Here is a 24,995-nt window from a genome sequence, read left to right on the forward strand (position 1 = left end):
ACAATGTACTTTCGTCTAATGTCACAACTAAATCACCCATGCGGCATGTAATGCTGTGTCAACACACCAGACGCAGCAAGAAATCAGACATACCTTACTTTGAAAACTTTGAAATGATCTTTATTCTTTAACTGACCATTCTAGATTGTTCTTTACTTTAGAACAGGTAAACAAACTGTGATGTAATAACGGTATAGGTCCATTAACTGGTGTCATTAATTTAACAGTCAAAACCTGTTTGCATTCCTCTACAAATGTAACAGTCAAATCCTGTACACATTCCTCTACAGATGTAAGTCAAACCCTGTATATATTCCATTACAACTGTAATGGTCAAAACATTTCTCTAGTCATTACTAACTGCTGTAAAGTAGCTGTGCAATGTGTCATTTAGCTGCGGAAAATCATGAAATCATTTATAGGTTTCTTCAAAACTTATGTTTGAATGATACCCTGGCAATTTGTACTGCTTCATAGATAAACATTTAATTTACTCACAACTCAAATACAGCAAAATACATGACATACCAGTTCAATTTGTTGTTTCTCAGTGTTAGTTGACTTCTTAAAACTACAATTACACAAGATTAAAACTATAATATCATGTTTCATATCTTGCTAGGTACATGTAATGTTGTTACAAAAAGTCTTCTTCCAAACTGCCTCATGGTCTTTACAACAAAACCACCACAGATTGTTTTTCAGACATTTTTCTTTAGTGTGCAGCACTGTTCCATTCCATTTTTTCTCGTTAAAATTCTTCAGAAAAAAAAACAAATCAGCATGGACTCAATGCTCCTTGCAGTATAGAGTTTTTTTCTTTTTATCATAGAATGACAAATTCTAATTAAAGATTTAGCAGCAAGTATTAACAAAATACTACATGTATAAATGAACTGGTGCAAATAAAAACCATCAGATATTGTGCAACTTAATCTTAAAAGATTGCATTGGTGTCATACATGTGCATACATTTTACATGCCTCGGGAAAAATAGCTTCACTGTAAACATTGGGTACCTCAAGTGAAGTACAAAGGCACAACTCTGTATTTGTTTGTTTATATACATGTAGAAGAACTATTGCCATTTCAACAGTTTCTATAGTCTGTATAAGACACTGAATCATCACTACATCACTATAATCTTTTCATATCAAAGGTTATAACTGTAATATCTGCTGAACTAGAAATACAAGTATTGTTACCGTTCAAACCCACAAGACAACTCTGGTGTCGTATAGTAAAGTGTGGAGAACAATGGTGTCATGGCAACATGTGGACAACTCTGTTGTCATGGCAACAAGTGGACAACTCTGTTGTCATGGCAACAAGTGTTAGTGAGTGTTGATGTGTTTTGTTATGGCAATGTGTAGAACATCAATGCTGAAATCAGACTCTACACTTATGTAGTCAAACTTGTACGAGGGAGTGGACTGCCTCTGCAATAAGGACCACCTGGCCATTGTGGCTAACTTTTGGCAGCCCCTTCGATTATTTTTCTCATTGACCCAAGCTTGAAGAATTCTGTCTACATTGTGACAATATTCTTCATGTCGCTTGAGTGGTCACATCATGGCATTGAGAGCATTCACACTAGTGTCATGGTAACTTCTAACAGATTGGTGCAGCTAACAGAAGGAAGGCTGGCTTCTTAACAACATGAGCATGGAGAACAATGAAGACAACTTGTAGAACAGTAGTGCTAATGTCAGGCGAGGCATTCTAATTTCATGGCAACAGCTTGAACAAGACAAAACAATGTTGCCCTTTGGCAACTTTCAGAATGTGCTGAACTGAGAAAGGTGCACTTTCACTGATCAAATTCATTGTCCCCTTAGTTAATTTGTTACGCAACTACATGTACATTTTTGTACATTGCACACATGGCTTCCGTCTTATAGCAGCATACGGAATTATTGCTCTATGGGAAAGTGTTTTCTACAAGTAGTATGGTAGCTACAGAGTTATAAGTTACTGTTGCACATGTACAATGATAGTAACTAAATTTAGCAGCAAAACCCTGAGAACAGTTTTCAGTAGTGAAGCATCACATGTACAGATATAGATTGGTGGACAACGTTAACACACAATAAAGAAAACACACTGAAACAAAACATACAATGAAACAAAACAACAACAACAAAACTGTGCATTATTACTATACAAACACACAATCCTTCCTGTTCTAGTTTTTGTCAAAACTTGCAGCATTCCTTGTATTGCATCTTTTTGAGAAGCCACTAATATTGCAGGTATCCAAAAAAAGCTTTGCAGGTTTTGTCCACACTAACATAAACCAACATCTGACTACATGTATTTTCTACATGAAATTGCAACTATGTTGGCCATCTTTCCACTTTGGTGTGTAGACAACAGGCCAAAACCTGAATGTACATATTGGCCACTCTGTCCCAGTAATTTCATAAACATTTGTGGTATAAAATAGAGCTATCTAAAAAACCTTATGTATGTCTTTTTATCCAAAGTGTGACAAACATGTGAAACAAAATATATTGTCTGTTAGTAAAAGTCGCAGTTTACGCACAGCAAAGAACACTTATTCATTTGTCTCTTTGCAAGGTAAACCATCAAACTTGAAATTTCCTTAACTTATAACAAAAGAGGTTGCTGTGGAAGTACTGCTGCGCTCGTCCCCATGTAGCTGCTTCCTGTACAGACGTGCCCGTTCAACTCTTGTTGGGAAGACGACACTCTGAATATACTGAACTAGGAATCTGGGGAGAAACAAAGGGCGTACATGTAAATGTGTGAACATGTGCTACATGTAGTGGCAACAAGTGGGGTATGGATGACTTCCATGTGTTTAGTGTAAGAGGAAATTTGTGGTATCACTGAGAATAAATGATAGCAAAGATGATCAGCAGCACTTCTTGTGTAAATGACACTTTTACTGTGTAGAGTGAACATTGTGAATGACATAACATAGCTGAATGTGTGTGAGTGAACATTGTCCAGTGTAGAATAACACAACTGAATGTGTATTGTGATGGTAAAGATAGCCCATAAAAAATTGAATGGCACAGCTTCATGTAGCTTAATTGTGGTGCAATTGTAAGCAAGTGAGGCTGATGCAGAATCAGTAGATGATGCACAAGATGCATGAGATGAATGCACAAAGATCCTGATGTACACACATATAATGAAGTAAAGATTAGCCTCCATGCAGATAACAAAATAAAATACACCTTAGAGTATAACTACATGTATGGTAGAAAATTCGTATACAGAAAATTTAATTCAGATACAGAAAGGGGCATCTAGTAGCAACTACAATGAGTCTAAAATGGAGAGGTGAGTGAGAGCTGTAGAAGCAATGGTTGTAGGTGGCTTACCTTGGAAACAGGGCTACAACAGTGGTCAAAATCAACAGTAGCCAGTGCTCAGGGGTGCTGATGGTGTGTTGGAACAGCCAGTAGGGGTTCCCCATGGGGTTACAGGTGACACAGCTTGCAGAGTAAGCCAGACTGAAGACCAGATACAGCAGTAGGCTCGCCAGCATTATCAGCACATGAGGGTATGTCTGCAAGTTCAAAAGATTTTGATCTAAATCAGTTTTTTAACAATTTTTGTTCATCATGAACTGCTTTAAGGCATCATAAGCTGTTTTGTACAGTAAGTACAAGATGCACGAGACCATTATGGTTAGTGTAAGGTTTGATCCACTCACATCGGGACCCCAACTCTATTTGATGAATGTGGTGGGATCTTTACTGTGCTCTCAGAGTGGGATTCAAACCAAGAAAAACCCTACACACCACAAGACCACCTTTGAATGATGGACACTGGGCAGAACCCTGGTATCTTTACGTTCAAATCACCATCATACGATCCTGAAATACAATGTATAATACTGCCATGTAAATTTGAAGACTTAGTAACATCCCTTACCCAACGTTTGATCTGTATGGCCAGATGGGCCAGAGTGACCACAAGTGCAACACCCATCACGGTCATTCCAAACTCCCAGATCCCCACATCGCTATCCATGTACGCCTGCAGAAATAAAAAGAAAAAATTATTACAAGTATTTCACTGACAGAGGTACATGTATTCTAGGGGAAAACAGTACTACACAGCTGAGCCATACAAATGTATCCTTGTTGAGTACATGTATTTAATTGTTGAGCAGGCTGATTTTTGGCATGTATTCATTTTTGTCTTTTATAAAATGAAATAGGGTACCATACATTTGTTTATTTTCATGGGAACTTATTTTCAGGGAAGAAGGGAAAGGGAGGTTTTCACAGTTTACACTCATGTAAGTTTGCAGATGAAAAAATTCAGAATATGTAGAACAGTTATTGTACTCTAGTACAACAAATGCATATTTGCGGCGTCTGTCATGAATTTGTGGAGAGGTCACCACTTCAAAATGCACAAATGTTTCAAGACTTACAGTAGCCGACATAAACATACCCCGAATGGAATGAAGAACATGACAGCACTCTGGTAGAGGGCGTCACATATGTTCCACCAGAAGTGTTCCCTGCGATAGGTGCGGCTCTCCCTCCCCACAGCATACAGCTCAGGGAAGCTGCTCAGGGCATCATCAGGGAGATTCTGGTCCAGTATACCTACCACTATCTGTTGGGAGAGATGCAAGCAGTTACAAAATGTGTTATTTCAAGTATCAAACAACTCCTTAACCATACATCATTTACAAGGTACATGTAGGATGTTAAATTACATAAAGAAAGAAAAACTTTTGTCACTGCAAACAAATTTTTTTGTGTATTGACCATGGTATACACATGACTTTCCTATTATGTTGATGATCCAGTTAATTTTTGGTGATCTAAAATTTTTGATGACTTTCTGATCTAAGCTTCTTTCTGCTTCCTGCTGTGATTTATAAAATTTGCATATACAAAACAAATCTGTAGTCAATGTTGATAAACATCTATTGCAGAGGGAGGGTTGAACTCAAAGTGAGCCATCCTTAGCTTCAGGAGTAAGACTTTGCCCTCTGACCTGTGGGGCTGATGTGAAGAGGATGTTGAAGAAGAGGAGGTAGTACTGGTCTCCTGGTGCGGAGCCTGAGAAACCATTCAGCAGCTGGTACCAGAATAGGATAAACACAAACGCCTGCAAACAGAAAGAAAAAAGAATTAGGAAACGAAATGGGGACCTACATGCACATATAGACATTCTCTAGGGACATCTAGACATCTTAGAAACAACGTCTAAACAGGGTACCCTCATCTAGACATCATCTGGACACACCTAGACATCCTGTCTGGATGGGGTACATGTAGATCCATGCTGATTTTGTTTAGAGATCATGGATGCACCCTAACAATGAAGCAGATATAGGATAAGAAAAACTTTGTAAAAACCTTTATCCAATTGCAAACGAAATTAAAAAAAAAAAGGTACATGCAATGATGACGGGCTCAAGAACAGATGACAAACAATGGGCTTACAGCATTTTTGTAGAAGAAGTAAGCCACTACAGTTGCCAGCCTGTAGTAGCACCAGTGCCCGTGCACCAACAGCAGTCTGCGTAGAAAGGAGAAGCGCGGTGTGGAGAAGTCGCTGGCCATGACGGCCTGCATGCCCTCCTGTCCCATGATGCCCACCCCGATGTCTGCTGCCTGCAGCATGCTCACGTCATTGGCACCGTCACCGACCGCCAGCGTCATCACGTTTAGTCTGGAGAAAAAAGGTATTGCCATTGTCTTTCATTTGACTTAACTGAAAAGCTCCAAGAAATTCAAAAACAACTGTTTGTGAACGGTGAAGCCTTTAGTCTGTAATCATGAAATCATTTTATGGAAAACAGAAAAGTTGGATGTTTCAAATAGCATCCACTATCTTTCAAAGATGATAAAAAATCTCAGTCCCTGGTGAAAGATAGCAGATGCCATCCAAAACATCTGAAAATGACTTTTATTTTGCATAATGTACCTAGATAACCCTTTATTGAAATGCACCATTATTTGAAAAGACACTACAATACCATTTTATACTTTATATCTGACAAAACGTTGCTAACAAAAGAAATCAGCATTTATCGTTGGTATAGTAAATGTTCACACTGCTATTTTTCTCCACTGCCCCTTCCTCCGATCAATCCATTTGAGCTGCCCCAAAGTGCAGCAATCCATCACTCACTTTTCTCTGACTAGTCTCAGCATGTTGGCCTTCTGCAGAGGCGTGGCACGACAGCAAATGACAGCCTTGCATTCCCGCGCCACTGCCAGCAACCAATCAGCTCTCTGCTCCTCGAGAAGCAGGGCAAGCGTTCGTCCGTCCACAACGAGACATGGATCCCCTGACGAGGCATTTCCTTGGAGGGCCTTAGTTGTTCTGACTGGGTTGTGTTTAGGTTGCTTATGTCTTACGTCTGAATCAGGTTCAATCCATGCTGCTGGAACTACTCTTCGTATTCTCTTGCCTATGTCTAGTGATGAACCGTACATTCCTTCACTCTCCGAGCCAAAACTGGCATCACTGGCACCATTTCTCTGCTCCTTGATGCAAGTATTTGAAGCTTCCACTGCATGACCACATCTGCAGCAGGAGCTGTGCAGTTTCTCCATGTAGGAAGCTGTTTCCGGACGGCACTGCGGACAGCCACAGGTGCCCAGTTGGAGACAAATCTCTTTCAGCTGCTGGTCTATCAGCTTCTGAAATGGCAAGAAAACACTGGGTTCACTTCTTGCAGCAGTCTAGCCAGTTTTTCTTTCATTATGATTGAAAAAAATACTTACCACGTGGAATTAGATAACAAGGTCACAATCAGTCAAATAGCAGAGCTGAATAGAGGGCCTCTGACGTCTACTAACATCCACCAAAAAATGCATCTAATTTAGTTCTCAACAGATCTCCAATGCAATATCAGCCAGTAAGATACACTCCTGCATATCTACATTGTGCATACCTGGGAGTGCTGCACAAGTGATCTCTCAAACACATTTAACAAAGCTGCAGCAATATAATGTAACTCAGTGGATATATTTTAATGGAGCTTATGTAAATAATGATAACTTACTGCGTCATGACAGTTGAACTTGATGACGTTGTCTCCCTTCTGTAACAGGTGACAGGAGTAGCCGATGTTGATGGCTGTTTCCTGAAGGACATTGGAATAAAAAGAACTGTATGTAAGACTTGCAACTTCTTTTGTGGTCATGTATCAGAAGAGATAAAAAAAGGGTATGATGTGTAACATACAGAGTTAAGAACATATCGTAAAGGGACAGATCAGAGGGTAAAACTGACTTGTTTGTCTCCCGTAAGCATCCATACAGCCAGCCCAGCCCGACGGAGTGCAGCAATGGTATCAGGTACACCCTCCTGTAGTCTGTCCTCCACACCTGGCAGGAATGGACACCAAACAGTTGCAATGTTAAAGTTTAATTTGGAAGACAATAACAAGCACATCTTTTGTTATAGTAGAAAAGGAACATGCTCTTTTGATAAAACATACATTGTAGAACTGTATTGTACATGCACATTTAGCCCCCTCCATGCAAAATTCTTCCTGCCCTCCTGCAATAAACATGCTTCTCACAGCCAAGTACAGCCAGTACATTATTTTGCCATCACTTTTCAATCCAAATGTCTGCTTGGTAGCAAATGTCCTCAAAATCAACGTAGTTTAGGGCTCCACTTTGTAGATCTGCTTACGTAAAAAAAAAAGACAAAACTCTCTGGCTATCAATATTGTCTACCAAAGTCCAATGGAAACGAAGGAACCATGACCACCTGTGGCACCAAGCAGCGTGAGACCCTGCTCCAGCTTGCAAGCACACATGTAAACCATCTCATCGCGAGCCTCCAAATGCTGTGCAGCTTTGGTGTACTCTTTTTGCCAAGTCAGATACTCTGCCTCAGTCATAACCTGCAGATAGTGACATGACACAGTGTTTTCATGATCAACTCTGAATTGAAATGTTTGAATTAATATTGCAAGCAATGCTTGTATTAGGTTTTGGCTTTCAAGGACTATAATTGCAGAAATATTGCATTCCGCTACACTCGTACCTTTCTGGCCATACAGAGAGTCCTGAGGCCCTCCTGAGAGTAGTTCAGTAGATGTCCCTCCACTGTAAGCTGTTTCTCTTGATCTCCTGTGTATGAAAATGTGCAAGTTCAAGATTAGACTGGACCATTTGATAGCAAATACAGCTGTGTTACTGTGTCAGTAGCTTTACAAAGTGGAAGCTACGATGAGTTTCAAGTTGCATGTGAAAACTAACTACATTTGTAATTGGATAGTAAATATGCTACAATGGCTAAAATGACATTAAGCTTGGAAAACCCACCTTCAGCATTGGCATCTAGTTGGGAGAAAATGGCTTCATCTGCTCCCTTGCAGTACAACACCATCTCACTCTTCTCAGGATACTTCACAATCACAGACATCCGCTTCCGCGTGGAGTCGAAATGGAGGATGTTCAGGATTGTGAGGGTGATCTCGCTTTTGTCTGGTTTACGGATTCTCACACTTCTCGGTGTGCGCTCTAGTAAGGTGTAGCCATACGCTGCTGCAGCGTACACCAAGGCAGCCTCATCTGGACTCTCTGACTCGTACTGGATGGGTGCTGTTTGGGGTACACTGCCAGTGCTGTCTGTCTCAGGTTCAAAGGCAATGTTGTCCCCAGAAACATCCCATCTGGCCCCACTGGCAGCACCTATTGGGGGCTGGCCATTGGATTCCTACAGAGGAGTACAATTGGTTAGGTCAGTCTAAAAAAAAATTATTGCAGACGCAACTTAAGCAAAGTTTTCACTTTCATTTTTGTATCAGTTCAAAAAAGACTTTTTGATCATAAGCCTATCTTTTCATGTTTTCATTTTAATTATTTGAAGAAACCCTACACACATCATCTCTGAGGCAATTCAAACCATTCCATATTTCACAGAGCTTACCTGTGGGTCATGATGCCCTGTAGTGACCATGACAGTATTGCAGACACAAAGCACCATGAAAAACTCTTCCAGTTCACTGCAGTTGCCCTGCTCTCCACCAGGAGGTGCTTCAGTGTATACAGACTCTACAACTTCTTGGAGGATAGAATTTGGCTCAGGCAGCATCGGATGGTCCTGGAGTAAACACAGAACACATCCTTTTAGTACACAATCCTCATTGGCCAAACCCTTATTTCCGTCATAATTATCAGACATTGAGCATTAAAACCACAGCTGAGCTAGAAAGTCAAATTGAAGATACGAAGAAGTGTTCATTACCATGACGAAGGCCTGGGTTGTTGCTCCAGGGATATGGATGACACTTTTACGGAGTGCCTCCTCTCCCTTCATCTCATCTGGAACACAAAGGCATTTCAATTAAGTTGGGCTTCATGTGCTGACTTCACCAAATTTGGCCTGATACATGTACTTCTCAGAACAAATGGGCAGCAATAAACGGTAATCCTTGCCACCCTGTGCCACCTTAAAAGCAATCCATGGAAAGTAAGACAAACCTGATGGAAAGCACAAATGACAGTCTGTGTGAACAGTAGGTTCTGTACAGGAGGTTGAGCTATGTACATGTAAATGCTCCAACACCGTAACCACTGTAAGGGTAACCGTATGATTAGTGATAGTGATGAGAGAGGAATTTTACTACATGTACATGTACATTGCACATGTACCATCATGTACATTGTACATGTACCATCAAGTACAGAAGGGGGCATCTTCCATAATTAGATAATTCCAAAGAAAAAATGGAGTTTAATATAATTCAGAAGGTGTGGCAATTAGTTGTACTCCTGCATATGCATACATGGCCACTAGGGGGCATTGTTTATGTTGTTCATGTACATTTGTGTAGCAGCTATGTTTCATTCACAAGTCAAGAGGGATGAGAGACAGAAACAATCTTACCAGAATGGCTATTGCCACATTCTGGTATGTTATTCTGCTGTACTGATTGACATTAACAGCTGTCTTTTCTGTCATGTATCTACCCACCTTTGATGGTGTGTGCGTAATCTTTCCCTCCAACTGTGCACCTGCGGAAAACCATCATGTTCTCCGTCAGCGTGCCTGTCTTGTCTGAGAACACGTACTGGATCTGACCCAGGTCCTCCGTGATGTTCAGGGCGCGACACTGCAGCGACGTGCCTGAGGAAGAGGAAAACAAGTTGGATAAGCTAAAATAAACTCAGCTGGTTTTCAGTTAGATATTTGACAGTAGGTGGTTGTGTCACAGTCAATCTCCAAATTCCATAGCATCATAATCGTACAACGACCTACAAAGAATGTGACTGCAACATGAGGGTGTAAGATACTGACCTGAGGAGTAGTCATACAGGTGTATGTCCTGGTGGATAAACCACACTTGTCCCATCTTGATCACTTCAATGGAGACGTACAAAGACAGTGGGATGATCACCTGTAAAAGGACATTACAGAAGAATGAAGGTCTCAGAGTCCTATTCACCTGAAAAAAACATTAGCTTGGTACAACCGCAAAACTTGTCGCTCAAAATGTACAAAAAGCATACCAGACACTAGGTTATGATATCAAAATTTTCAGCATGCCCCCCAAACCTCCTTCAGCACTTGTGACAGTGCACATTAGGTCATCAATGTCTCACAACCAATAAGATATTTCACGCCACAGCTGCTGTACGCGCAAACGTGGGAGTAACAATCAAATCACCAAAAGTATCTTGGCCTTGAAGGGCTTACAGAGTAACCAGTAAGTTCTGCTGAAAGAGTACAGTGTGTTTCCACAGCCCTGTCCTACCTGGAAGATGATGATGTACATCCAAAAGCGGATGAAACCATCCAGTGCTGGGTTCAGCCCTTCCTGCTGCCCCTCGATGGGAGGAATGAAGATCTGGGCACTGTCCTGAGGGTACCAGTTGATCCACAAACCATTGCCTAGGGATGATATGTGAAGATTATTACTTTATTCAGGAAATGATACATTGCAGCCATAGGCTGAGTTGTGTAATCGTAACAAACAGCTAACATCATTAGAACACATAAAAGAGTAGCAATGTAGAAAATTCTACATCATAATTTACTAGCCAAAATAATACATTTTCTTTCATACTGCTTATTGTTTGAGGAATATTAAAATATATGACAATCCTTTCTCTTGTCTTCTGTTGGTTCCCGGTGACAATGTAATCAATAAGCCATTATCATAGCTTGTTGCTAGAAATTAAGAAATCCATAATTTCCAAATAGACAGAAACTGGAGAGCACAATACCCACCAATGCCCCCTGCCGCACACATGATGACCAGGATGACAGCACAGAATGCGACGTCGATGTTCATGTGACGTTCTAGCTTACTCCGCTTGTACCGTGGGCCACTGTTGTTCAGCATGGCCTTGGTGTCAGGGCCTTGATTGGTGAGTGAGAAGCCAGGTTAGTTGGGAAAAAATGATAATGACACTGAAAACTCTGTGAATCTGATTGTGGATGAAATTTAAAGATTCAAAATGCTAGAGTTTCGAAGCTTCCAGGTGACAGCAAATAGAAGATGTCTTACAGATTAGCATTTCTTTGCTCCATTTTGTCCCCATCATTGAGGGTTCGCAAAATAAGGGGCTACATTAGCATAGTATTATACAGCATTATACCGATACAGATACAGCATTAAAGTTGATCAGTAATGACATACCAGCATACACCACTATTCCTTCAATGAAGTCAGTGTTCCTCAACACACAGCCTCTTTGGAGCAGCTGGGCCTTGGACAGAGGAAGCACTGTCTTGTGATGTTTTCTGAAAATGTAGGTAAGGTGTTTAATGTAAAGTACTGGTGTTAACACATGAAGGTTTGTGCATAGTGTGTTGAGCACATTGAGCATATGCTTATCCATATCCTAAATCATGATATGAAACGTGGCCATACATTTTAGGTCTAAAAAATGAGTCACTCACATCCTGCCATTAAACTTGTACACATCACTGCTTGGCCGTCCACACTCAATCCAGAAATATGCCCCGTCCTCCCAGGATGGCGCCTCCTGGAATGTTAAGAAATCATTTCACAACTTGTCATTAATGCATTTAATTTTTGTCATATAATGTCAGCTCTGATACATGTAATTCCTCAATCGACATGGTACCTAAAGACCATCAGCTTGAAAAGAATCAGTGTTATCGAGGCCTTGTCAAGACTGTCTTGAACACCATCTGAAGTGTGCCTACCTCAGGGATTACTGATGCTTCAATAGTAAATTTCTTTCTAATGATATTAGTACAATGAGTTGTTCTCCATACCTGCAGTGGGAGTGCTGTTTCTCTGGTCTTCAGGTTGGTCTCCCCATCCAGGTTAGCTGTCTCTAAATGGCACACACCTGGGCAATGGTGGAGACAGAAAGCAACTCACTATACTTGAGCAAAGCTAGCGCAGCTCAGAACACTAGTTTCCTAATACAACTTGGAAACTGATGTAGTCTACAAGTCCAGTTAACAACAAAATAATTCACACCCCTTTGTAATTGTTCTTGACTTGGCAAGGGCACTAGATAATTTTCTTTTTAACTGTACCTCCCACCCCTCAGCAGATGTGATGTCACACACTCCTACCAAAGAAGTTATTATAATATAATAGAAGCCTTGTCCCTACCTGTCTTGTCACTGCTCTTCAGCAGGACCAGGTCAGCTGGGATCATCTCATTACAGCCCACATGGACGACGTCACCCACCCTGACTTCCTCCCACATACAGCCCTTGAACTGTCTCTCTGCTCTGAGGAAACAAAAAAAACAAGTTTAACCTATTCACAAAATGGTGCCTAGATGGGGGTCTTAAATCTCTGAGACTTATGCTTTTTGTAGGTGTCATTGCCTACAAGTTTATGGAAGTTTATGGGAAAAGGCATGTTCAGCACCAGACAGAAATTCACAATTACTTCACAATAACACTAAATACTTCACCTAAATCTTGTTCTTGCCTACATTACCATGATCTGTGACATACACGCACCTGTTGTAGACTCTGCATATCCTGTTGTTGACCTCTTTGTCCATCCGATAGCGCCGGTAGTCTTCATAGATATCCTTAATGGCCGTGACGAGCAGGACAAAAAGGACAGGCAACATGGCCACCTCTTTCCCAAATGCTTGTACCTAGGTAGAGGGGAACAGTTTGACTTAAAGTTAACAACACAAAAACCAAATACCTTTTTTACATTCCCAATTAATGGTACTGATGAAAAAAAGAAAAACTAACAAAAGAAATAGAATCCCACTAAAAAGGGCAAGTTAAAAAAAAGAGTTTTATAAATCCTTCTCTGCCATAAAGACTGATTCCATAGCCCTACCCATCTCTTTCAAAACATAGAAATGCTCTCATTGATTGAAATGCTAATTGTGATGGACAGTCAACATTGGTCTCTTAGTGATGTCACATGTTTGTCTTTTAAGGTAGGGACATGTAACTTCATTGATAGAGATGAGCCACATACACATGTATGCATGGCAGGTAATGTACCTGTATAATGATTGGTGTAACACCCCTGTACTGACCTGTGGTACAAAGTTGAGGAGAACGATGAAGAGGAAGTAACAATTGGCCAGACGGTGGAACTGCTCAAACAGGTTCTTGGGCAGAAAGGACAGGATTGTGTACTTAGTGGTCTGGATCTTGTTCCCAGGATAGTTGAGGTAGCTAGCCCTGGGATTGAGATGGCAATCAAAGAATCGTATTATAGAGTGAACAGCTAGAACTATACATGGATTTCATGTTGTACAATCAGATAAATCCAATTGAGGCAATTGAATGCATAACACTTCTAACATTTTCAAAAGTATGTGTACCTTTTTAATCTATGTAGCAAACGAGAAGCATATTATTCAGAAAAATTAGCAGGATTGAGATTGGTTACCAAAAGGCTTAAGCTTCACTGTTATTGTCATCATCCATTGTTATAACTGTAACCATAACAGTGTTACTTGTGTCCTCCAACTTGTGATTTATAAGCATTGTTGAAAACCACTGTTACAGAGCATGGCATGCTACATGTCAGAGTCACTGATACAGGATGAGAGGAAATGCCACCTTATGAAATATGTATGGCACAGTATTGATCTACTTCTTTATTTCATTGTCAGCTGGAGGTTACAAAAACGGTTACCTATCAGATATGATCAATATCAGTGTTAGCTCTGTCATGGAGAATTTATATTTCATGCTTCAATTTGCTTCAAACTGCCATTGGATAAATATCATTTCATGGTAATGTACCAAGAAAAACGTGATGAACATTTTCTGGTACTCATTCAGCAAGACAGTCAGAAACCTTGCAGCTGTACTCGTACCTGTCTTATACTGGTAACTGATGAAATGATCCAATAGACTGTATAGTACAAAACATTCAGGAGCAGGCCCAAATCAACACTCTCACAAATGTCAACTATGAAGCCAAGTTTGCGTGACATTATATTTCAATTATGACATGGACAGTACATGCAGATGTAGTTTTACCTCTAACATTATCTGTGTATCTAGCCGGTATAACTGCCCTTCAGCGTAACACCTGAGCTATTACATAATGTTTTTTTTTCATCCTTTACATTCTAGTTACTAGTTTACTAGTACATGTAGTACACTAAAACCAGTCAGTATAGCCCTGAGGATCGTCACCGAAACATTGGCTTCATCAATCACTAAATTATGGTTGCGTAAAAAGAATCTCTTTATTAATTTGCTTGGAGACTATCCATGACTTAATTGTAAATGCCACACTGACCTGTCATCTGTCTCCTGTGTTCCGAGGTTCGGCGTGACGACTCGTTTTCCGTTGTCGACATGGTTGTACGGTCCATTCTTGTTTCCCATGATCTGTCCCATTGCACTGTCATCTGTCACCTCACCATCATCACCCGGGTGGAATACTCTGAGGGAAGGAGTAAAACAAGTCTTAACTACTGGTACCTAAAAAAACATCTGGCATTAAAATACAATGTGTATTGAAAAGAAATTGTATCATTCAATCATAGATACTTCTAGTACCCCTTGTGTTGAATATAAACAGGAAATGTTGTATTTTGTAAACATGTAAACATATTTTGTGAGGTAAAATTGTAGCTGAGCCGGTATTTCTGATATTGCACCTACATTTTGAACAGTAAGCTGCACAAGCCCAAGTACATGTATTGTGGATTTTTGTTTACAGCAGCTATTGTTAATACCAGTAAGGAATTTTGAAATGGTTATCAGTTTAATTTGACTCTGTCATAGTTTTTAAGACCACTTTTTCCAGCAGAGTCTCATATGGACATATGGCTTTTCGGGTGCATTTTACATGTTACAAGCACCAGTGCAGGTATGCACATATATATTTTGGGCCCCATTTCATTTTAAGCCCCACGAGCTACTTAGACATCAGGTGTAGTTAAACCAATATCATTATTAGGCTAGTCCCAGAGGCATTTGGGTCACCCAACTACAGAGTCTTGTTGACTTCATTTTACATTTATAAGTCTATATCTATATGTACATTTATATACACATGTAGAGCTGAGAGTTGCTATATTGCCAGGTGACCAGAGTTGGATGCTTGGACAGGTTTAACTGCTCTTAGCTCTCAGACAGCCAGAGGGCAAAACAGATTCATCACCTTTTTGTATTGTGGTAACAGACAACATTGACCTCTCCACCTCTAGTAGTGCAGATACATGGTACATGTATAACTTAAACACACAGAAAAAGACGACATGGCAGCTAATCTAGTATTGGGTGGGTGAGGTGGGGGAGGGGTGGGTGTACATGGTTCCTCCAACTACTAAGTACATGCCTGGGTAAGAGACTTGCCCTGAACTTAATCACATATGTTGGATTGAAAACTCAGCTTTTTACTGTCTGTTATCCATTACAATCAATGGAATGACTAGGCAATTTCGTTCAACTGTGAAAGTGGGTCAAATTCCTGATAAAGACCAATGGACATGATGGTTATTTCCTTATGTTTGGTAACAGTAAAAATTAATAGCATAAGTAAGCAGAAAATATGAAGACACAAACCAAAAGCTTAACGTCAGACCAAAATCTGAGTTGATTGAACAATGTCTTTTTGTTATAGACAATGAAGCACCTGCAATCAGTACAAGGCAGAACCAGCTCAAATGTCCCCAGTGTTTGTCTTCCTCATGCATGAGCTATTGCCTATATTGGCGCCATTGAAAGCCAAATTCAACAGTTTGCTAGATCATTTTGTCACAAAATATTGCAATTTGCCCTGGGGGAAAGATTGCTTGAAATGCAATTCAATACTTTTATAGAAAATCACACAAGCTGGTGGTTAAAAACCTGCTGTAAAGGTCTAACATTACATACATGTATGGGTGGCAGCAACATTTACTTTCCTGGGCATGTGCACACACCCCACTCTTGCATTTATAGGTAGAGACAAAAGGGGAAAGAATGATTGCAAGATTTGGTTTCCACCAAGACTTTGATAGTTGGACCTCAATTACGTTCTTGAATTTATATCTAGTGGCCAAAAATAGCCAAGGGAATCCTTTTAACAGGCTACAAGATTTGAATGACCCCTTATCAGATTACACAACCACAGAACACACATTTGTAACCATAACGCTAAAGCCTTCATGCTGAAGACTTTAAAACAAAAGCAGTTTAAGGTTCTTAAAGATATGCAGTTATAGATAAAGATAATACCAATGATTAACAAAATCCGTACCTGCCAGATATCAGAAGACACTGATACTCAAAAGCTATCTATCTTGTTTTCGGGGTTGCCCCGGTATCACAAACAAAGGTGGTTTCATTCAGTCATGTGTATGGGTGGTACCGCCCGGTTTGGCCAACACGCAAACCAAATACTACATTGTCGGCTTGTCAGACACACTGTTTCAAACAAAAGGGAACACATTCCCAACCTAAAGGTCGATAGGTGCCGCTGACAATGCACTTATAGAGTTGTGGGTTTTTTTAATCAAAAATGAAGAAGAAAATGTTTGGGGTTTGGTGACAAAAATTAAAGATGTTTGACCACAGAAATCAACACTCTAAAATTCTTACATTACATTCTAAATCCTTGTATTTTGATAATCTACATTAAGCAACGAGTAGAAACAGAAGAATTTGGTTTGAATCAAATACCTACCAGGACTGGAGTTGTGACTATAATGTTGTTATGTTTGGTTATTATGTTTGCTAAAACATTGTTCTACTGATCCTTCTTCACTAAGTTACCAAACTATTCCGATTACAGTCTTACAGTAAATCGTGACATATTGCAGTGGTCTTATGTTGACTTATTCCTGGTGAGCTCTCAAGGCGATCACATCAATCCACGTGTATTTGTTCTGTCTTGAATTTATTACTAGTATTAATACTGCCAGGGCTCAAAATTGCTTTTTCGGAATAGGTACACTCCAGTGGACCTAACCAAAAAATTAAGCTTCAAATTAAATTCAAAAATAATGAAATAAAAAATTATGGGTGCACAGGCTTTTAGCTAGGGGGTGTCCAGGGTGTCTTTTGGACGCCCTGTACTTAAAATAATAAGAAATTGGACGCCCTACTTTTTGGCAGGACACCCTAAAGACGCCCTATTTTTTTCACTCCCAACCCCTGCCATGCACACATGCCTCCCTTCAGAATTACTATGAATACAAAAATGATGGTTTACTAAAGGAAAAAACTAAAAATCCTCAAAATTTGCATCTCAAAATGCAAAAATTAGTGTGTCAGAGCATTATGAAATTAAAAAAAGACCCCCTAAAAAGCTTGTGCACCACGCATCTTTGCTGCGCATAGCATACAATAAAAAAAATGGACACCCAACAAAAAAATCCTAGCTAAAAGCCTGTGGGTGCATTACACAACATACAATTAAGATAGCCCACTTTGCAGACTGGTGTGGTGGCAGCATTACATACATCATAACGTTATATTTTCCCGTACTGATCAATATTACATTTCCAAGTGACATACGTGTATATCCATGTGTAGATTAAACTGTATATCAAACTCAAAGTGTATTCTTGTGAATTCTACTATTCTCCTCTCTCTGTATATTCCTGCCACCAAACACTCCTTGAACGTCCGCTGGTGCAGGAAAAGGCTGGGTTTGTTTCAGCCAAGCATATCTCCTTCAGTACAAGACATCATTTTATACTATGTTGTCACAGGGGTTCCTATTTTCTGCTGTCCACCCTCTAACGTCTAATTTTTAGGGGGATAAAAACCTAATCTACTAGTATGTAATGGCATGGTCACATTCGTTGTAGGTCAGTTTAGGCCATTGTGCAATGTTGATGTCGTAGAATCTTCAAGCAGGCTGGCGTGACAAGGTGTGCCAACAAGAACCTGTATTGTGTACATGTAAGACAGCTTTTTTCTGTAACAAGACAGCTGAAACACATGACATTCCTGGAATCCAAGTATGCCTTCAGTTTGGCAATTGTACAGTGATAGTATGACATATATCTCCAGGCCCGAACATTAGCTACAGAGTACACAGCTGGGAGGAGTGTCACAGAACACCTTCACTGTTCAAGTGCTTGACTTGAAAGGAAGTGGAAAGCATTCCTGGCCCCACACAGCCACCATATTGTGTGACAAGTAGATCCACACCATTCCACCTACACAGTAATGCTTGGGGGCCTTGGCTGAGTTGTTGATGTTATCCTGCTTCTGATCTCAAATCGAAGCTCTACATTGACATCTCAAAGTTTCACACATTGTTATTAATTTGTTATTGTCGTGCCAATGTCTACACACACATGTACATTTGAGAATTCTAATTGACTGATGACAAGCCAAGCAAGTTACTAAACTTGTAGCGAGCCTAAACTACAAATACGAGACAGGATGGCACCCAGCCTACAAACCTGTCGGGCTGGCTTGTTTTGTTTTCCCTCTGCCTTGTACCAGATAAATGTTGTTCTTCCATGTCTGTTGTACATAACATAGTTACAATCACAACCCCATTCTGGCTGAACGGCATAGACTAATTCCAATATGAACTACACATCATGCATATAAATGATAGACTACCACTGCAAATATCAGCTGAAGAAGAAAAAGGAAGGGGAACAGACATGATGATATACAAGCTGCCACATGGGGAGATGATACCATAGGTCCTCTTTTAAGTCTTGTGTGGGATTTTACTGAAAATCAAGCACCTTCTGTTCACACGTACAGAGCTCAACATTGCCTAAATGTCAATGTGATTCAATTTTTAGAAAATATTTAGGTACAACAATTCAAAATTCATTTTATCTTCCTCAAATCCAAATTGGACTGGCATAATTTCTGGCTACAAATGTACATGCATGTATATAATAGTATGTACGATCATCTGTGCAATCAAGACTACATTACCATATGCAAAACTGGAATCACAGCTGGTCAATTAGTGGGGAAGCCTGATGGGTGAATAATAGGCATGATGTCAGCTTATCTAGAAATACTTCCAACTGCACAAAGGGTCAAGTCACCTACATGTAAGGACAATCCTAGTGAGAAACCAGTGAGTGTGAACCTGAACCAAGTGAAATCCAGCACCTAGAGACCAGCTGACTAGTGAAATGGACAATAACAACAACAACAAAAAGATTGCAAATATTAAAGTACATGTCACGATGAAAGGAACTACGAATTCGTTAGGCATGCTTACTCTAACATAACTGATGAACATTAAGATATAGAGCAGTTGCCAAGTAATTACTGACTGTGTGTACAACTAAAACAACCAATTAGCCTCTAAGGTAAAACCTGTCACCATCTGAGCATAAATAGTCTAGACTTGCCTCGGGGACCAGCTGCCAACACAGCAATACACACTTAACGTTACTAGTAGAGACCTCTTCCCTTGGCAAATACTTACCTTTTTCTTTCTTTTTAAAGCACAATAATCATAGATAATTAAGTTATGGGCCAGAGTTTGGTGTAGAATTACTTTGGAATGTAAATCAAATTTAGGGCACTGGTAGAAAACAAAAGCCTCAGCAACAGGGAAATGACGTCTGAATGCCATGTACAGTTGTGCAGTGTTTACTGTACACCTTATATAACAGCATGATTAATTTACCGACCGTTTTAGAAGTGTGTACAGATAACTAAATTTGTGTGCACGTCTTTACTTTAGTTACGCTTTCACTTCACAAACAGTACAGGAACGACAAAGGAAACACTGTCGAGTTGTGTTTGCTAAATTATGGTATTTCCTATTAAAGCGTGAGAAATTTTCACATGTGAGTAATCAGGTTACAACCACTCAACGCTGAACACTTTTGGCCGTCACCAGTGGACACTATTTACGCAACAGCCTGAAGCAAACACCTTTGTCAACCTCAATCAAATTATTTCAAAATCGACCAGATCAAGAGACAGCAACACAGATCTAGAGGAAGGAGCGGTCAAACCGCACTTCTGTATAACGCGGCGTACATCATGATTATGATCTCATACACCCTTCAAACACACTGTACCGTACTATGATTAGTAAAGAGAGAAGTTAATGTTTAACCTGACTCCCTAACCCGGCTCACCTGTGCTCCTGATCCATTCATTGCCTTCTCCCCGCACCTGGCCGCGCCTGCGTGCTGGGAGTGCGGTCAAAGGTCGGTCCATGATGGCGGCGGGACTGCGGCAGGACCTGCTGGGGAAGGTGGACGGGGAGAGGTTTGAGACGGTAGGACGGGAGAGATCGGGGGAGACTTGGGCTGGGTGGGAGCTGACAGGGGGAGGAACCTGTGGAGTAGTTCTGTTGGGAGTACTCCCTAGCATAGTGGAGTAATCCACCGTTGTTGTTGAGGGAGGGGTGGGTGTCCGGAGCAAAGTTGGTCAGGAAGGGGCGGAAACTATATTTTGGCGAAGCATCAGGAGCGAGCCTAATAGTATATCAGGAATTTCTGTAATGTCCAGCCATCAGTGTGGCCCCAAAGTAGGTTCTTTTGTATGGGGTATCCATTCCCGACTATCAATACATATTTTTCTACATCCTCATTACTAACGACAATGTCAGCCATGTCACGTTGAATTCATCATCGTCCTCCTTCCCTCTAGGAGATGATGAGCTGTTGAATTAATGATATTGTTAAGTGAAATGCCTGTGTCTCCATGCAGCTTCTCCATGAGATAGTAGACTGGGTGTGCCGGGGTGCAGCCCCGTCCTACCAGCCCTACAGTCAGACGTGGGACCTGGACTCCTGGTGGCACGTCCTCAACTCAACCAAGTCCTTCCTGCTCCTGGCAGTCAAGGAAAACCTCTCCAAGGATGGGGTCAGTCCTTAGAGCCACACTTCAAAATATGATTCAACAGATTAGAGACTTTAGACTGCTGGGAATTATGCAATCCTCGGCTTCCTGAATTCCCCCGCGGCCCGTGTCAACTACAAACACCTGCCAGCTCCCGGTCAGACTCTGAGACATTTGGCTCCCTGTCATTCAGCTTTACAGATTGTGTTTGATTTGCATTTTCTCCAAAAATAACTGTTCAGTGCCCAGATATTTCAGCTCAAATTTGCCCTTGTCTGGATGTTTGAGTGTCCACAGCTCACTTGTCTCTCCTACAGGTGCTGGAACACCTAACAGGTCTAGACTCTGACCACCAGCAGTGCTTCCTGCAAGTCATCACAAGTAGGAAAGAGGACATCAGACTGGCACTGATTTCAGCTACAGCAGCCATCTCTCAGGGGGCCTTGGAAGATTTGGATTGGCAAGTTAAGGTGATCTTTGACATCATTGCTTGGTTTAAGATGAGGGTGGAACAGGAAGGGATCCCCCTGAAATGCTCTTCTTTTGCTGCTTGTTTTATGTTTGATCAGTAGTTAGTAGCAATCTGAAACAAATCTTGCCATCTCTTTTAGCTGGTGTTGTCAAGCGACAAGATTTCGTCAGTGCAGAAGCCTGTGTTAGGATTGGACCTGGCTGTGAACAAAGAGGGACAGAGAGAGTCCCTGAGTCTGGAGCTGTCACAAGAAGAAGTAGCTAGTCTTGTTACACAACTGGAAGCAGCAAACAAGGTGGGTGTTTGCATAGAGATGGGGAGAGTTACTCTGGATGCCAGCCTTTTTTATCTTTAGTACACTCTCTCAATCACTTCCCTGCCAAAAAGACTGCACTCGTGCATAGTCTATCCATCTTGTAATTGCTGCCTATACATAATGAGCTAATTCACTTGAATGTGATTTTAGGATTGTCATCTAACTATCTTTACTGTCAAAGATATTGTACCTTTACAATCTATCTTAACATGTTTTGTACTTGTTTGCAGGTGGTCACACAGATGAAGACGTGACACACTTCAATAGACCATGAAGAGAGCACATCATTGTATCTTATCTTTTGTATACATAATGAAGATGATTACCTTAAGACTTAGTCATGTAAAATATTTAATGTATGATTTACTGCAATACTTACACATATTGTTATCATTTTGTTTTCACATTGTGGCCTATATTATCCATACAGCAGAAGAAAAATAAAAGTACATTGTAAAAGTCTTGACTCTGTATGCAGATGGTTTGTTGGAGCTAAGTTGTACTTGCTCCTGTATCACTTCTTGTCACAGTGCACCAGAGGAGAAGCCTGGTTACTTTACATCTGTCCTGATAGACTCAAACTGCTCAGGTATCCACAACCCAGAGCGTACAGGCTACCCAAGGAGGGGTGCATGTTATTACAATCCGAACAAGAAATCAGAGATTTTAAACCTGCAGGAAGTGTTTTGGGTTTTCGTGAATATATTGGAACTAGTTGAGGGAATTTTATGACATGATTTTAATCAGGTATAATACACAGTCAAACAATGTTTCCCCACCTGGCGCAGGCTGGGTCACCTTCAGACTTGACCTCTGTCAATCAATTGCAAGTAGTACATTGTAGAGACAGCTGTTACCACTGTCGTGGCCATGGGAGAGGTCTGTTCCAGGTACTGTACATGTACCAGGCCATGATATGTGATCTGACCTGCCCTGTCTTGTAGCAGAAAACAGCTTTCAATATGGTAATTTTGCATTTCAAGGGGCAAAGGGTTACACATGTATATTGCAGAATGACCTAGTAACAACGACATATTAAACACAAGGAAAAAAGAATTGTGCAATTTTTTTTAAAAACGAACATTTAATACTAAATTGAACATACAAGAAATGTGCAAAACGGTACAAAAAGATGCCCCAAACGAACCAGAGCCATGCATCTGCTTCACCTTGGGAGATTATATTTTACTCTTCTCTGCCATGCAATGCTGGAAACGCCCCCTAGCGTTTGTATTTAAACTTGCACATTACTGCAAAGAGGAGATGTTCCTGCAATTTATAAAATGCTAGTATATATTAACTTTACATAGATGTTCGTCGTAGATTTCGTTCAGCCTTCCGAGTTATACCTACAAGACACATTAATGAATAAATTTTTCGACAGGACTAGACATATGATTATCGATGAAACACTTCCGTACATGTGTATTCGGGTTGACCATTGGTTGACGTCTATCAAGCTCCCACTGGCTCACCCAGTGCTCATCTCTCGTCCAGTGCAATTTTTAGGTCTTGGAAACCCGATTTTTCAAAGCCAATATTCTACTTATTTATATACACATTGAGTTGAAACCACACTATCCCAATGTATATTGACCCTCATGGAGCAAAAATTATGACGGAAAATGGTTACTGGAAGGGCCCTGGGGGTTGATTTTTTAGGACCACCCAAAAGGACTCATCTTAGGGCTTGTTTCTGCAGTTTTAAATGCCCAAAGTATGAAATTCTGATTTAAATGTGCAAATGTCAAGCAGTATGTGTCAATATCACAAAGATTATCTTATGCAGAATATTTCCAGTTTTGCTGCCCTGGTATCAGAGGAATTTACCCTAAACAGGGTAAATTTGCCATTCCTAATATGCATATGGATAAGTGATGCGATTGAAACTGTTTGAAAACGCATTGAGAAATATTACCTTTTCTGTCATTTAAAGCTTCTAAATAATGTTTGATAGACCTTTCGGGATTCGAAGCTAACATACGAGCCTTAGGTTGTAAAGAACTAGAACTGTTAGGTATGGATTGCCGGCAAGTAGAATGAAGCCTGTAGGCCTCGCCGGCCTCTTGCACGATTCGAACCTGATTACAGGTGCATTATTGGTATGCAGCTAGCTCTGAACGTCTATCCTTTATATAAGTTGCAGGTCAGCGGGGCCTTGATTCTGCCGACACTATCAGCTCTAATCATCACTCGCGCTGTTAGCGCACCCTGCTCTGAGGGTGGGGCGGGTTACTACTGCTCTGTATTGACTAAGCCATGATGAAATCGGTTGCCAGCTGGGATTATATTACATGTATTACATTGTAGAATGCGCCAAACTCTTCCCAATGTAGGGAATTGGGAGCTAGAGATTCCGCTGACACAAAGGCAGAAATCGAATTTCTATTGATGCGAAGATGGATCGATCTCAAACCTGCGTCTCGGTCCTTCGCTCTACGTGCCACCAAAGTAAGTGTTCAGGTGCGACTTGCGACGTATACATTATTGATATGGGGACCGAGAGAAAAGGCAAGAAGAGTCATTTATCGCCAGTCTCTGCCAGACTCCTCTCGGGCCTGAGAGATATTAGCAAGTGGTCAAAATTGGATGAATAATTTTCCGGCCAGGCTAGGTCCCGCGGGTCTAATCGACCAACTCCTGATGCAAAATTATTCATGTTGGCAGAAATTCTTCCCTTGCTCCGACCCGTGAGAAATCTTATTGGAGACTGATTTATTACGTGAGCGGGGCGATATTGCAGTCTTCAGTACGTGATCTGCAAATAGATGACTCAGTGAGGGAACACTAGTACTGCCACGTCTCGGTAGAGAAAATGGAACATTTTTACACAAGTACCCATCATGTCCCTTCTTGGTCCGCCCTTCAATATGGCAGCCTGGTATGGCAATTGGCACCAGCAGAACATTATTAATGGGATTAGCCTTTCAATAATGAATCATATATTTTTCATGAAAAAAGCAGGAGAGTAGTCCCCTCTTTATACATGCATTTGGGTCTTTTTAGTCCCTGGGATGCATCCAAGTTTCATCC

General features: G+C 40.7%; 2 protein-coding genes across 7 annotated transcripts; one reads left to right on the forward strand and one right to left on the reverse strand.

Annotated features, from left to right (window-relative positions):
• Positions 1 to 164: 164 nt before the first annotated feature.
• LOC109475605 (probable phospholipid-transporting ATPase VA) lies at positions 165 to 20,567 on the reverse strand. Of its 6 annotated transcripts, none has more exons than XM_019776313.1 (27): positions 20,466 to 20,567; positions 14,693 to 14,839; positions 13,470 to 13,611; positions 12,928 to 13,070; positions 12,569 to 12,690; positions 12,220 to 12,296; positions 11,878 to 11,963; positions 11,615 to 11,718; positions 11,203 to 11,334; positions 10,727 to 10,863; positions 10,270 to 10,369; positions 9,946 to 10,098; positions 9,453 to 9,545; positions 9,217 to 9,293; positions 8,899 to 9,072; positions 8,292 to 8,685; positions 8,011 to 8,096; positions 7,732 to 7,867; positions 7,246 to 7,340; positions 7,016 to 7,096; positions 6,136 to 6,650; positions 5,445 to 5,673; positions 4,993 to 5,106; positions 4,438 to 4,605; positions 3,910 to 4,014; positions 3,354 to 3,541; positions 165 to 2,735 (listed from the first exon to the last, which is right to left on the reverse strand). In XM_019776313.1, exons 1-27 carry the CDS (start codon positions 20,480 to 20,482, stop codon positions 2,606 to 2,608), a joined length of 3,945 nt encoding a protein of 1,314 aa, XP_019631872.1. In that variant the 5' UTR covers positions 20,483 to 20,567; the 3' UTR covers positions 165 to 2,605. The 6 variants fall into 6 exon arrangements, with proteins under 6 accessions (XP_019631872.1, XP_019631873.1, XP_019631875.1 ...); XM_019776314.1 differs by having other exon boundaries at positions 13,470 to 13,617; positions 20,444 to 20,491; XM_019776316.1 differs by lacking the exon at positions 20,466 to 20,567 and adding an exon at positions 19,802 to 20,428 and having other exon boundaries at positions 13,470 to 13,617.
• On the forward strand, positions 20,515 to 22,394 carry LOC109475608 (COMM domain-containing protein 8-like). Its single transcript, XM_019776320.1, has 5 exons — positions 20,515 to 20,608; positions 21,043 to 21,198; positions 21,492 to 21,644; positions 21,786 to 21,941; positions 22,193 to 22,394. The coding sequence occupies exons 1-5, from the start codon at positions 20,546 to 20,548 to the stop codon at positions 22,214 to 22,216; spliced, it is 552 nt and encodes a 183-aa protein (XP_019631879.1). The 5' UTR covers positions 20,515 to 20,545; the 3' UTR covers positions 22,217 to 22,394.
• Positions 22,395 to 24,995: the final 2,601 nt, after the last annotated feature.

This window comes from Branchiostoma belcheri, unplaced genomic scaffold, assembly GCF_001625305.1.
Source record: "Branchiostoma belcheri isolate BF01 breed outbred unplaced genomic scaffold, Haploidv18h27 scaffold34, whole genome shotgun sequence".
NCBI classification, from domain to species: Eukaryota; Metazoa; Chordata; class Leptocardii; order Amphioxiformes; family Branchiostomatidae; genus Branchiostoma; species Branchiostoma belcheri.

Bases quoted from the DNA above. Each gene is read 5' to 3' on its own strand.
- LOC109475608 (XM_019776320.1), top strand. From the start codon at position 20,546: ATGATGGCGGCGGGACTGCGGCAGGACCTGCTGGGGAAGGTGGACGGG. The intron at 21,199-21,491 runs GTCAGTCCTTAG...TCTCTCCTACAG, and splicing joins AAAACCTCTCCAAGGATGGG to GTGCTGGAACACCTAACAGG. The intron at 21,645-21,785 runs GTGATCTTTGAC...CATCTCTTTTAG, and splicing joins ATTTGGATTGGCAAGTTAAG to CTGGTGTTGTCAAGCGACAA.
- LOC109475605 (XM_019776312.1), bottom strand. The intron at 8,686-8,898 runs GTAAGCTCTGTG...ACTCCTCTGTAG, and splicing joins CAGGGCATCATGACCCACAG to GAATCCAATGGCCAGCCCCC. The intron at 7,097-7,245 runs GTCAGTTTTACC...AATGTCCTTCAG, and splicing joins TGCTTACGGGAGACAAACAA to GAAACAGCCATCAACATCGG.